At 45.4% G+C, this 13,779-nt stretch overlaps 1 protein-coding gene across 3 annotated transcripts in view; it reads left to right on the forward strand.

Moving 5' to 3' along the window:
• SYN3 (synapsin III) overlaps positions 1–13,376 on the forward strand; it is a 179,650-nt gene extending 166,274 nt beyond the window's left edge. Inside the window, exons 9-14 of one of the 3 annotated variants that reach the window (XM_044441091.1) lie at positions 2,306–2,408; positions 9,975–10,109; positions 10,284–10,286; positions 11,388–11,469; positions 12,304–12,598; positions 13,244–13,376. In XM_044441091.1, the coding sequence (XP_044297026.1) occupies positions 2,306–2,408; positions 9,975–10,109; positions 10,284–10,286; positions 11,388–11,469; positions 12,304–12,598; positions 13,244–13,376 (751 nt within the window). Of the gene's footprint in view, positions 1–2,305; positions 2,409–9,974; positions 10,119–10,283; positions 10,287–11,387; positions 11,470–12,303; positions 12,599–13,243 lie in introns of those variants that run through there. The other 2 variants (XM_044441090.1, XM_044441092.1) reach the window with 2 other exon arrangements.
• The last annotated feature ends 403 nt before the right edge of the window (positions 13,377–13,779 follow it).

The following is a 13,779-nucleotide window of genomic DNA, read 5'->3' on the forward strand; positions in this document are numbered from 1 at the left end:
ATCGCAGAGTGCTCGTGTGCAGGGAGGAGCCACAGCGGCATCTTCTCCTTGCCTCCCATGTGCCACTTGCATGCTGTGTCTTTGTCCTAATTACCCAATGACAAGTCATTCACTTTGTCATCCTGGCCGACTGAGTAGCACAGCAGTGGGTGGCTTTGAAAGCACAGCCAAACCTGGCCCCATCCATGAGTTCTGGGGTGTTTTCGAAGCCACCCCTGCCATGCATCTTGCTGGGTCCAGATGGGGCAGTAACAGAGCACCTTGAGGGCAATTAGGAAAAACATGCAGCATACCACTGGCTTGCTGTGGGGTAGAGAGAAGTCACCCTCTCAGTCCTCTGAGCCTTCCCAGTGCTCTTCCAGTCTGAGGTGTCTCTTGTGGCTCAGGTGAAGTAACTAAATATAAAAGAAGCCAGGCAAGGCCAGCCCAAGATACTTTGCTGCCTGGGGCAGAACAGCAGATGTTGTCCCCCATAACCCGCACCAGATCAAGCTGCATTGTTATTTCGGCACCTGTGGCAGAAAATCTCACAAGCTCCTCTCCCTGCCACTAAAATTAAGTCTGCCATTCAATGGTCCCTGGGAGAAGGCCTCAAGGGCCATATGATTTTTCAGGTCACTTCTTCACAAGGAGGAAAGAAAGGTTCACCCCTGGCAAGGCAGCTCCAATCTCACAGGCTTCCTCTGTGAGGCTGCAGAAAGGGCCCTGAAGCTGGAAGAGCAGCTTTCCCTCCCACTGGAATGGGTGGGAGGGGAATTGGTTCAGGGGAAAACATTGCAAAAGAAAGAATTGCTCCATGTCTCCCTCCGTGTACCCTGTAGAGCCAGTGGGACTTTGGATAAGATGCTTGCATGAAATGTTCCACATGGCACTGTATTTGTATAGATGCAAACTTGGAAATAAAATCTACATTTTTAAAAGAAACACAATATGTCTCAACACAGACGGGAAGGTGGATGAGTCAACCTGCATCTGCTCGGTCCCCTCTCAGGTGCTCGCTCTTACTGTGCAGCTTCATCCCTTTAAACCAGATTTGGCCTGGGCATCTAAGTTTGCATCAACATACATAGCCCTAAAAGGGCAGAAAATGCTACAGGAGTATGGGGCAAAGTTGCACTACTCATTATGAATGATCTCACAGGCACTCTCTAATGGACATTCGATGACACAGACATGCAAAATAGGAAGGGTGGATGGCTGGGGGAAGAACGGTGGACAAGATACCTCCAAACAGAAGTGCTTCACTGGAAAAAGACATTTTGATTTATCACCGAAGATGAACAACAACTGCACGCAACATTGAACAAACAGTCTTAAGGAAAGGCATTTCTGCGCCCTCTGCTGTGTTTGCTCAGGTTTCCGAAAGAAGCAGCTGTGCTCCTCTGCGATCCCAGAATAGTGTGCCTCCTCTGCAGTCGCGGGGCGGCCATGTGTCCCACCTCACAGAAGGCAGGTTTCTATTTGAAGGCAACCTTGCCTGAAAGCACTGCCCAGCCTGAGTGTGTTTTAAAAATAATGAACCCTCAGAAGAAAGCACCAGTGGGGGCCTTGAAGGGGCCCATCAACAGTGGGCGAATTATCCTGGATCTCATTCCACAGTCTTCCCCATGTTGATGAAATGCATTGCATTATTATCAGTTATAGTCATGATTTCTAAATGTGCATCTATGCATATTGATTAGTGAATGCAAATTTTGTGCAAACCCCACCCTCTTCTTTGATAAGGTCTAAGTGGCCACCAGCTACAGGGACTCTGGCTGTGGCCATGCTGGGGACATGTTTGAAGGTCAGCAAATAGGCTGTATAATGAAACTATTCCAAACGCTGTTAAATTGCCATAAGGTGCAACTATGCAATTGAAGGACAGTTAAGAATACTGACAGCCCTGAACAGGAGGCCCATTTGATCGATCAGTCGATCGATTTGTTTAAAGCTTCTATAGACTGTCCTTCTACTGGTGTCTTGGGATGGTTTGCAACAAGCAACAAATAAAATAGGAAATAAAATGGCACAGAATCCAATAATACAACAATATAAAACCACATTAAAAACAATTCAACATTAAAATAATGGGAAAATAAAAAGGGTTTCACCTGGCACCGAAAAGAAAAAAACACTGGCACCAGGCCTCCCTGGGGAGCGTGGTCCACAATTGGGGCACCACCACAGAGAAGGCCCTCCTCCGGGTAACCACTCTTTCAAGGAGGGCTCCTGAAGAAGGACGTCCGCCTCAGATCTCAAGAGGCAGGAAGGCAGATATATTCTAATCACATCCCATACAGATAATCCCATCTGGTCTCTGCAGGTATCGGGTCTGGGCAGACTCTGTTGCTGAGATGTTTGGCGGCCTCGACATTTGTGCGGTCAAAGCTGTCCACAGCAAGGATGGGAAAGATTACATCATTGAGGTGAGAGGCTGAGTGCAGTGCAAGAGATACATTAGATAAATGCACAGACACATGGATGTACATAGGTGATTTCTGTGCATGGCCAGCACCTCTCCTTCATATATTCTGCTGCTGGCCAATTCACATCCGCTGAATGAAAGTGTTGCACATATCCAAGTTGACTCTGACCATTCACATGCCGTGCACCTAAGATCTCAGAGGAAGCCGCTCTTCCCAGATCAGCCTGCCTGGGTCAGAAGCTCTTCTGGCCACTCTCCAAGTACCTTCCCTCTCAGAAGTGTGGTATTAGCTTCATGTATAGCTTCCATGTAGCCTGAAGTGCCTGATCCTGCCTAATCTTGGAAGCTAAGCAGGGTCAGGCCTGGGCAGAAGTGGGATGGGTGACTTGAGTGTATGATTCTATGACTATTGCTGTCAACTGCCTAGAGAGCTTTGGCTATGGGCAGTATAAAAATGTAATAATAATAATAATAATAATAATAATAATAATAATAATAATAATTAGGGGCTGTCTTTGTGGTGGCCCCCAGGAATTGGAATGCCCTCCCAAATCAGTTACACCTGGCACCTACTTCACATTTCTGGAGCTTCATTAAGACATGCACTTTTTAATGAAGGCCTTTTAAAATTGTATAACTTCCAGTCTGCCTCAGCATTTTTTCTCTCCCGATCTCCTCTTATAGTTTCCAGCTGTTCATGTTTCACAGTGTTGCATTAATTTTGAAATGGTGTATTCAAAATACTTGTTCTACATGGCCCTGGAATCTAATTTGGTGAAGGGCTATATAGTGATGTTATTTATTACAGGATGGCAGATTTAAATTCAACACTAGGCTAAACTTCTTGGCTGTAAGATCAGCTTGGTAATTGGTGGGCTCCCCCTTGCCAAGGACTTGTGAGTAGAAGCCCCTTGCTGGGGGATGCAAGCAGGAGGGAGCTATCGCACTCACATCCTGCTTGTGCGTTTCGAACAAACCGGTGGCTGCCTGCCGCATGAGAAGGACGCTGGACTAATGGATGCTTGCCAGCTCCAGCAGGGCTCCTTCTTACATTCTTGATATTCTTACACACTTGACAGTTCTCTGTTGGGCTTGCTTCAGTTCTGGATTTCCTGCTACATGGCCTACAAGCCCCCTCTGACTGTCTCCATGCTTCTCTCCATGAGATTTTTAACCAGCCATGTCACCAAGGCTTCTGCTTGCAGAACGTTTGCGAAATTCATACTGGTTCCTTTATACACGTTTTTTCTTTCTTTGATTTCCTGTATACAACCACAGCTTGGCACTGCAATGAGCGGATTCGCAGGAATACATGTGTTTGTTTAGTTCGATATGTAGATAACAGCACACTTTCCTTTCTCTAAAAAAAAGTTGCAGAAGTGCTTGGAAAGCATTAAGAAGTCCTGCAAGATGATGTTGTGTGAAGCACCAGCAAACTACCATGAGTGAGGGATCACAAGCACACAATAAACAACTGATGTAGAAAAGCCTTCTCTTTCTGTGATTAGAAATGCATGGCTCAGACACCTGTTCTCTAGTTATAAAGATACACATCTCCTACCCACATGCATCCACTTTAGCATGTGTAGAGGAAAAATAATGAGTAATGTAATCCCTCAGTGAGGGCCAAATTCAAGACACAAGAATTAAAATGGCAGGATACAAATGCAAAGAATTAAGAATAAGCATAAGAATAATTTTGAAGGGAAATCAGACAGGTCACAGAAGACAGTTAATTATGTAGGTATTAGTAAAGATGGCCAAATGAAACCTCCATGATCAGAGGCAGAATACCTCAGGTGAGCAAGATGCTGCAGAGAAACCATGGGGACTGGACATCACCAATTAAGCCTGCTTGTGAGCTTCCCCTGCAGTCATCGGGCCAGTCTCTATGGGAAGAGAAAGCCGAGCTGCATGGACCTTGCCTGGCCTCGGCAATGGGCTTCTTATACTCTACATGTTCTTTCAGCCAGTCAAGCCTCTTGGAAAAGTGAACCAGACTGAAATGTATATCACTAGTGGGAGGAGGGATGCTATGAATGGACATCTTTGCTAAAGGAATAAAGCAGTTGATCTGCAAACATGTCTCATTCTGAGTATCTCCTCTTTAATACAGTTCCTGATATGTGCACACAAGTCTGTTTACCTTCTCCTGATGTGTTTCATCCCTGTGGAAAGGAGCTAAGATCAGAAAACTGAGAAAGACATGGAAGGGAAAAACAGTTGGGGAGCACACACCTTGTCTTCAGCTATTTCCCTCACTTTTGCACTTCAGTGAAATGTACAGGATAAACTTGTTTTCAGTTGACAAGGGATGCTGGCCAGTGAAAAGGAAGGAAAGAGCTGATTAATCACATCAAAGCAGTGACAACTAAAAGGACAGAAGGGGAAAAATACAGAGCATTAGGATAAGGGTTGGCTAAATCTAAATAGGGGAGAGGGAGAGGGGACAATACTTGTTGCCACCTGACCAGAAGAAACAGCTTGGTCTGCTCCTCTGCATTTTAACAACAGATGAGCTGTTGAGGTCAGCAGGTGCCTATAAAAGTTGGCAACCTACTGGGGATATGACTGACAAAAGGAAGAAAGGTTAAAGACCCCTTTATTTGAAATCAAAATCCCTTTCTTCTGATTTTAGCCTGCTGATCAGGGTCCTTACCTCTGAAGCAACAGATGACACAATTGTTCCACCAGCTCTAGGGCAGCCCCTTCCAACATCTGAAAACAGTGATCATGTCAGTTTAGATCGTCTCTATTCCAGGCAAAAACTCCTTCAGCTATTCCTTATACTACTTATTCCCTGCCTGCCTGCTCACCCACCTTTGTCACCATTCTGAGGACACATCACAGTTTGTCAACATCTTTCTTAAACTGTAGCATCCAGAACTGGACAGAATACTCCAGGTGAGCTCTGACCAAAGTCGAATAGAATGAGTACCCTTATTTCCCACAATCTGGACACTGTTATTCTGTTGAGAACGCAGCCGAAATTGGATTTATCTGCTGTTTTTAAAAACTCATCAAGAGGCTTTGGATAGGTTAACAGGTACCTGATTTGCTCTTAGGTACCAATTCTGTTCCTCTGTGATTAACTCTGTAATGAAGCCTCGGAGATCTTGAACGAGAGCCGCAACTTATTTGCACCTCCAGCTGAAAGGAAACTGCAAGTGCCTCTGCGGGGTTTGCGGGTAGCGTGACTAATGAACTGCTGGCCCCCTCCGAAGGGCAGATTAGCTGGAACAAACCGCATCTAGAAAAACTGGCTTTTTGAGCTCAATCTTGCCATGCTGAGGGGTGTCTTATTTGCAGTAACGGGGCTGATCAGGCCGAGGCGGAAGGGTGAATATTAAAAAAGCAGCCAAAAACAAAACATATTATCAAAGTTGAAATGTAAGAACTTCTCAGTGGGGGGGAGAAGATCATCGGACAACTGTGCAAAAGAATGAGAAAGTGTCCTTGGTTACCATATGAGGATGCTGGAATGGAGACGCCGTGTCTGCCCTGCTGTAAACCCCACCAACGCGGACAGATGAGCAAAGCCGGCCTACTGCTACATTCAGGGCCACTGACACATCCAAATAGTTGCATGTGGGAGAGCAGTCCCACCCACTAAGCTCTGGGAAGCTGATGAGAACCACATGAGCCCCCGGGGCAGCAGCACATTCTTGCGCTGCACAACTATCCTGCAGGAATCAGCGACAGGTCAAAGGTTGTGTGAGACAAGTGCGCTGCCAGGAGGGGAAATACGTTTGCATTAGCCTCTTCTATGATCTCTTTTCCTGTATGTCATGCAGCAGCAGCAATGATGTAGATCCTTTTCTACTCCAGTTTTGGAGTTAGTTGCAAAATGCTGGAGACTGGTGGTCTTACACAGAAGACAGTGGGCCAGTCCTGGGGAAGAGAAAAGTAAGGTGGCTCCTTCATATTTTAAGCATGAATTTTGCTCGTGTTACTGCAAATGATCTATCAGAAACCATGTTGTTGTTAAAACAGAAAGAGCAGGAAAAGCAGCTGACTGAATCCCAGGAGAGCTCTTACCAGTTGATGCTTGGCTAGGATTCCCCAAGACTGGAGTAGGCCAACCAAGGATCTAACTCATCATAAGACAGCTGCCAACATATAAGAAAAGGCCAACTCCACAAGCACAGGTTGAATCATGGCTGCTTAATTCCTCACTGCTTCTGCTCTCCATCTCCTCTTTAGAGATTCTCATATAGACCACTCTTTTCTTGCCACTCAGGTGGTGGAGAGAGGTTCTCTATTCTGTCCCTCTCCACCACAGATCTTGTTTAAGAGCCATGGCACATGTAGCCCTTGGGTCAAAAAAGCCCATGCATCCTGCTTTGAAGCAATGCAGACATCCGGGTTTGGGTAGAACAGTGAGAGACAACCACAACCCCAAAACACAGATAAGATTATGCCTTTGACAACAGGGGACCACGACTGACCTTAGGGATGAATGCACCTGTTGACCTACCTCCAAAGCTTCCTGGAATCTTTAGACCAACTTCACCTGTTGCCAGGACACACATGAAAAGAGCACAAGACAAAAAACACCATCTTGTTGTATGCTGCATTCGCCTCTCCTGCTTGAATCACCCATTTAATAGAATTGCCCAAGTTCACCTGTTCCGGTTCCAGCTTGATCCGTGGATATGAGCAGATGGTAGCACTAAGCGTCAGGCAATGAAAAACTTCACCTGCCAATTTCTGGCAAATGATTATAGCACAGGAACAGGGAAGGGCATTTTTTTCAGAACAACTGGCAACCCCAACACTCAGCAAGGTCACCTGCCTTAATGCTCTTTGGATATAGCCAGCCTCACATGAGGTGAGGCTGGGGTCTCAAATCCCTTGCAGCCAAGGGATTTGAGACCCCAGAATCAAAGGTCTTGTGCGGCCAATCATGTGGGTTACTTCAGGAATAAGACACACCATGAGCCTTTCCCTTCCCTCTATGCTTCTTGTTAGAACAAAAATAATTGCCAACTTTGATCATTAAAAAATATTCTGAATATGTGCAGTGGCACATTTTAAGCTCCCCTGAATCATACCCCCATCACGGCTGCAAGAATGACATGGAACTAGCCAGCCTAAGACTGATCTCTTTGCTGTCGCCTCCAACAGCTGCTACTTTCTCGGTGGTTTGGGGGGACCCTGACCTTTGCGCCCAAGCTCCAGCCCCAGCTGCTCCCATGAGCTTTGACGTACCGCTATTGAAGTTTGTGTATCGTTTGACCTGTTATGTACCCAGCCAGACACCCGCTTTGATGCAATTGACCAGTGCTTTCCTTCCTGCGAACTTCCCCAATCTTGACTCTTGAAAACAGCAACATCTCACGGAAATGCAGACATAGTGGAGATGGCTGGAAAGAGGGATGGGGCTTTCCGTGTGGAGCCTTGCCTTTGCCCATCAACCTCCAAGATACCTTATCAGGAAAAAACAACTGTAGCTTGAGACAGCTGCTGACCCTGCACAGTGGTGAAGGCCAGATGCACAAGGGCTGTCAGCCTCTGTTTTCTCTCAGCTGATACATGAAAGTTTTGTTCTCAGGGATGCGGAAACGATGTTTCTACTTTGTATATGCCAACTCTGTGCTTAGTTTCACATGTTTATCTCATCACTTTCTAAGGTCAGATTGCACATGCTGGTCGAATGCAAAACGATCCAAGAGGGTTTTAATGAGATCCATCCCACCTTTGGAGCTCACACAACTGAAATAACAGAAGTTGCCCCCATTCTTAGCCGCCTCCTCTTGCTTCTTTTACTTGATTGCCACCATTGTAGTACACGAACAAAATACCCATCCTGTGGGTGGAGCTGCTTGAAATGGAACATGTTTGCCATTGGAGTTTCCAGTTTTCCCGCATGCAAGGAGGGGAGAGGACGTGCGGGAGGACTGGGCTGCTGGTTGTTGTCATCACTGCCATTTGCACCCCCAAGTGCCTTTTCTTTACTGCTGTTTTTGGCAAGGTGGGGGGCAAAGATGGGAAGGTGGAGGAGTGACCGCCTCCCTGGCAAAAGGTCAGGTTCATCTTCTTTCACCTTTCTGGTGGTACCAGAACTCTCCTGCTCACAATGGCAAGGGCCCCCACTCCGAACACTGTTGAGTTTGGTTTGTTATCACCAAATTGTCAAGAGAGACGATCATTGCTTAATGCGCTCTTTGCTTGTCACATGGATTTTACCGTAAGATGACTGTGGGACCTGATGCTTAGTAACAAATTTTCTTTCTTGAATCAGGCCTTTTATTTTAGAAATGACACAGACAGAACTGGAACACTGTCTAACCACAAATAATAGAAACAATATAAGGTTCAAGGTAAATTTCAGCATCACCCAATACAGAACACTTTGTGTACCCTGATACTGAAATATTTTAGCAGCCTTTACCCTGTCCTTGAATTATATCTAACTGCACATTATATCTACGAGTAATTTCAAGGTAGTCACAACTGGGTTTTTCTCTCCTGTCCTAGTCCTTCCCCTGCTACTTTTCTTTGGTGTTCCTAAAGACTTGGGGTCCGCCCACACCTGCTGAAACCTCCCCTCTTGCATTTGCATAATGCCATTTTGGCCACATAAGGAGCCTGACTCAGAATAAGGGGACTGTTAGTTGAGGAGGAGCAGAATTGTATTATCTAAGCAAGGTTCCTTTCTTCATGGGGTACTGCATTCAAGGTATATAAGGGCACCATCTAGTGGTCAAAAACTCCTGTTGCCATTGCTTCTCACATAAAATATGAAACTGCAAAGAAGAATTGAAGCAAAGGAGAGAAGAGTTACCAGAGAGAATTTTATATGGATCAAGGATGAACTCTTCATTCTTTCAGCTGATGTACATCATGACTCAGTCCTACCAACCACCTTTGCTTTGGGAACAAATGAGCTGGTGAGGGAGAAACCTTTCTATCCAGCCACTTCCCCCCCAAACTTGCCCTCCCCCCTTCCATGGTGGTCCAAGAAAACTCCATTGGTGCCAACAGAGATTATTTTTTAATGACTATATCATCTGGGAATGGGGGAGAGAGAATTGAGGGAAAGGTGGCTCAGTGCAAAGCTTATAGCTTCCCTTCCCACATGGAGTGATCCCAGTGCAGTTCTGGGCCCTAGGTGGTTACTTTAAAATTACAAAAAAAAAAAAAAAAATGCTGAGGATCAACTGAACTCTGTGCATTTCATGTGGCATCTGCTTTAGCCTTAACACACTTAGCGCTCTCTCCCTGGAAACCAGATCAGAGCATGGAATTTGGTGCATGCTGACTGCACAAATTGCTTGCACTATTTATTAGAACAGGTTAAACACAAATCAGCCATCACAGACACGGTTGCTGCTTTAGCAATTTTTAAAGAGATGAACTTGGCATAACTTAGATGTGTCATGGTTCTTTAAAAAAAAATCTTCAAGATCATATTTTCTAGCAGGTAACTGCCATGAAATAATGCCTTGAATTATACAAGCATGGGCCCATATTTTGTGCTACACAGATGCATTAGCTGCCATCGTCCAAAGGTGAGGAGCTTGCTTCCACTGATCTATAGGACTCATTATATCTCTTTCTACAGGTGATGGACAGCTCAATGCCTCTGATAGGGGAGCACGTGGAAGAAGACAGGCAACTAATAGCAGATTTGGTTGTCTCCAGAATGGCACAGGCCCTTGCAGCTGGGGGTTCTTCCCCTTCCCCTCTAAGACCTTGGGTAAGATGACCATCTGTTCTTAGTATACTGATATGACTAAATATTGGATAGCAACAGCCCCTGCACAGTGCCAGGGCTGCGATTCGCACACAGAGTGGCCCCTGTTACTTGCAGCAAGTGCAGAAAGAACCGCACCAATTGCTTCTCTAAAGCAACCTCAGAGAAGGGGCTTAGGGGGTGAAGGAAGAGGAGACGAGACCAGCACCGTTAGGACACAAGTTACTCTGGGAGTATCTCTTCCTCCTTCCCTTTGTGCTTCTCCCACCGTGCATAGCAGGTCTGTAATCCTCCAAATTTGGAGGGTTAAGGACATCCCCTTGGGATTACATCCTAAATATACTGCATTTTCCAATGCTATCAGAAAATAACTCTGCTTCCAATAATAGATTATGCTACAAAAATTATTTCCATATATTCTAAATCTGAGTCATGGTGGGCAGAACTACAGATTACATATAGTTCTGGGATGTTTTTATTCAGTTCCACACCTGAACCTACAAGCTAAAACAGAAGAGTAGTGCAGTGGGGGAAAGACTTCCTTAACCCTGTCCCTTACTTCATTTCCCTCCTGCTTTTACCCACCCGACCTGCAAAGTAGCAAAGAGAGTTTTGTCCCCAGTGTATCCCACATGCATAGGGACCTCCCCAAGCAGGTGATTTCAAGTAAGATAAAGTGGAATACAGTCTGCCTGGAAAAGCAATGTAAGTAGTTTGAACACAGCTGATCAGACCAATGCTCTCCTTGAATGAAAGAGCATAATCAGGATCATTTAACCTAGATTAGCTATGCCTGAGTATCTAAAATTGTTGTGAACCCATCCAGGTAACTTTGATGTAGAAATGAAATAAAATCAGTAAAATAAAAAGAGATCCCCCATACGTGTTTTGCCTCTGTATTTAACAAGCTGGAAGGCCATGGCAATTTCAAGTTTGGGGTTTTATAGAAAAAAATAAAAGTGCTTCTTAACTCTGCTGTAGCAGTTGAATCTGCACCTACCAAATTCTTCATTCTACACAGATATTAAAGGGACAGAAGCTCTGCCCTAAAAGAGGCTACCTTAAGTATTTGTCTACCTGCCACACTAGATACCTGTTGCACGCACACACCTGCCAATCCTCATGACTTACTTAAATCAGTTACCTCTGGCCTCCTCATTTCTAGAGTGCTCCCTATGGGTAGATGCTTGTGCTGGCCTTATGCTGCTTTGACCACTAGGTACACCTTTGTGCTTGTCATGATTCTGATATGCTGTTGACTGTAATGGTTTTTCCTTCTAGCCCCAGTCAATGAAATCACAGATGCAGTGCCAGCTAGGACCCCAACTTGGACAGCTTTCGCAGCCTCGACCACCTCCTCAAGGTACTGACTGTACTGTAAGACGTACAAGTAAAGTGTAAGAGAAGGTACTAGCATAATCTGAAAATCGTATGAGAGTACTGGATTAGAGGGTCAAGTATTCCAGCACAGAAGTATGACTTGCAGGAAAGCATATTCAGCATGGTTAAGAAACTAGAGCTCTATTTTACAGGGAAGGGAGAAAGATTAAGAATACCATCTTTCTTCCCAGACAGCTCATTCTGGAAAAAAGATTAGAGTCAACATCTGAGACTAGTAAAGAAACAAAAGCAATGCCAACAATAACTTTAGAAGTTCTGAAATATATTTTTATTTCAGATAAAATTGAAAACATGGATAAAAAAATGAAGTTTTTAAAAGCTGAAGATCAGATTCTTAAAATGGAGAGCAAAATAAATGGAGAAGGTTAAGCTAGCTAGATATTAAAAGAACTAAAAGGGAACTTTGTGTGCTGTAACTTACAGGCTTTAATAAATGTGCATGAAAGAAAGATACCATAATATAGTTTTGTGTGAAGTTCCACAAGGAAGAGAGGACATGCCCCTTGTTACTTACATTTGGAATGCTTAACCTTGCAGCATTCAGCATTTTCTGTATGATGTGTGTATCATATCCAACCATTTGTCCAGGCTATGAGTAATATAATTTCTATGTTAGATTTCTAAAGAATTTGCTTGTAAGGTAGGGGACTCTCAGCATTCATCCACGTCCCTTTTTTATATAGTTTCCCAGGTGTACATAAGCGCAAGTGGGACACTACACGAAATACGAGACTCATGCTATTTCCTGTTCTTGTCTCAATCGTGCATCTTATTTAAGTGTACCTCTTTGCTTCAGGGGGCCCACGCCAGCCTCAGGGGGCCCAGCCTGCACGGACAGGAGCTCCACCCCAGCAGAGGCTGTCTCCACAGGGTCAGCAGCCACTGAGCCCCCAACCCACCTCCCCACAGCAGAGGTCTCCTGGATCTCCCCAACAGACGAGATCATCTGCTGGAAGCTCACCAAGCCAGACTTCCAAGCCGGCCACCTTTCCCCCACAGCAACCTAGACCTCCAGCGCAAGGTTGGGGTCCTGGACAGCAAGGCTCCAGTGAATCATCAAAGCAGCAGGGCCCTCCACATCCTCACCTGAAGTAGGTACCTCTGACAGTGAATGGTTACTGTAATCTGAAGTGTGGGCCACACAGTTCAATGCACAGCATTTCAGCAGGTCACAGTCATCAGAGCTAACCAAGCTCTCTCCCTACAAACTCAAGCAATCCTTAGATCAAGTTTGCCAAAGATTCATGTCGCCATTAAAGCGAGGCCATAAAAAGCCTGTTCCTCAAGCTGCCAAGAGGGCGTGGACACCATGTACTAAACAAGATATAAATCGCAAGTGCTTCCACATCTGCTCTCTTCCGTGTCTGCCATGCAAAGAGGGTGGGGTAGGTTGCATTGGCTGCTTCTCCTTGTCTCCATTTGTCTGCTCACCAGGACAAGGTTTGTCAGAAGTAGCACTTGTTGGCATGGTCAGATAGACAGAGAAGCAGTAGGGAGCATGTGGCGGCGGCTGCCTTTGGTTCGTGAACTGGTGCAGAACTGAGGGACGCTCACTCTTCACAGGGTGTGCCAGGAGCGCCTCCTCCCCTTCAGTGGCAGCAGGTGAAGGGCTGACAGCTGAAGCACTGGCTGGAGCCTCGATGGCTTCCAAGAAGGCCGGTTTCCCGTGCATCCATCCTATTCCCATCTTTGCCCTTGCAAGGAAGATGCCCACTTCTCTTTCTTTTCTTTTTCAGCAAATCACAGTCCCTGACAAACACATTCAGCCTCTCAGAATCATCACAGCGGGGAAATGCCAATGAAGACGAGGCAAAAGCTGAAACTATCCGCAACCTGAGGAAGTCCTTTGCTAGCCTGTTTTCTGATTAAGCTCTCAGTTTAACTTTAGAGCAATTTTTGGTGTGCTGTTTTTGGAGGGCAAATGAGTCACTTTTTCTATTTACCTATCCAATCTTTCCTTAAATTTACCAAGTAGTACCCATAGTTCCTTGTAGAGCCTTTTCATACATACAGCAAAGAAGAAAATAATCTCGACAAGAAGTGGGATCTTGCTCATCCTCATTTCTTCCTGCAGCCCACTGAATAAAATATGCACATGCACATAGGAAGGATACCTACCGCCATGTTAGAGGATAAAGCTCATGCATTCGCAGGCCTACAAATCTTGCAGTGCAGACAAAGAGCTCTGAACACTCAGCTTGTGTGTGAATGAGACACACTGTTGGGTGAGGGACAGTCCAGCTGTCCCAAGGCTCATTCAGCTTATCCACTT

This window comes from Varanus komodoensis, unplaced genomic scaffold (genome assembly GCF_004798865.1).
Source record: "Varanus komodoensis strain SLA01 unplaced genomic scaffold, ASM479886v1 scaffold39, whole genome shotgun sequence".
Taxonomy (NCBI): domain Eukaryota; kingdom Metazoa; phylum Chordata; class Lepidosauria; order Squamata; family Varanidae; genus Varanus; species Varanus komodoensis.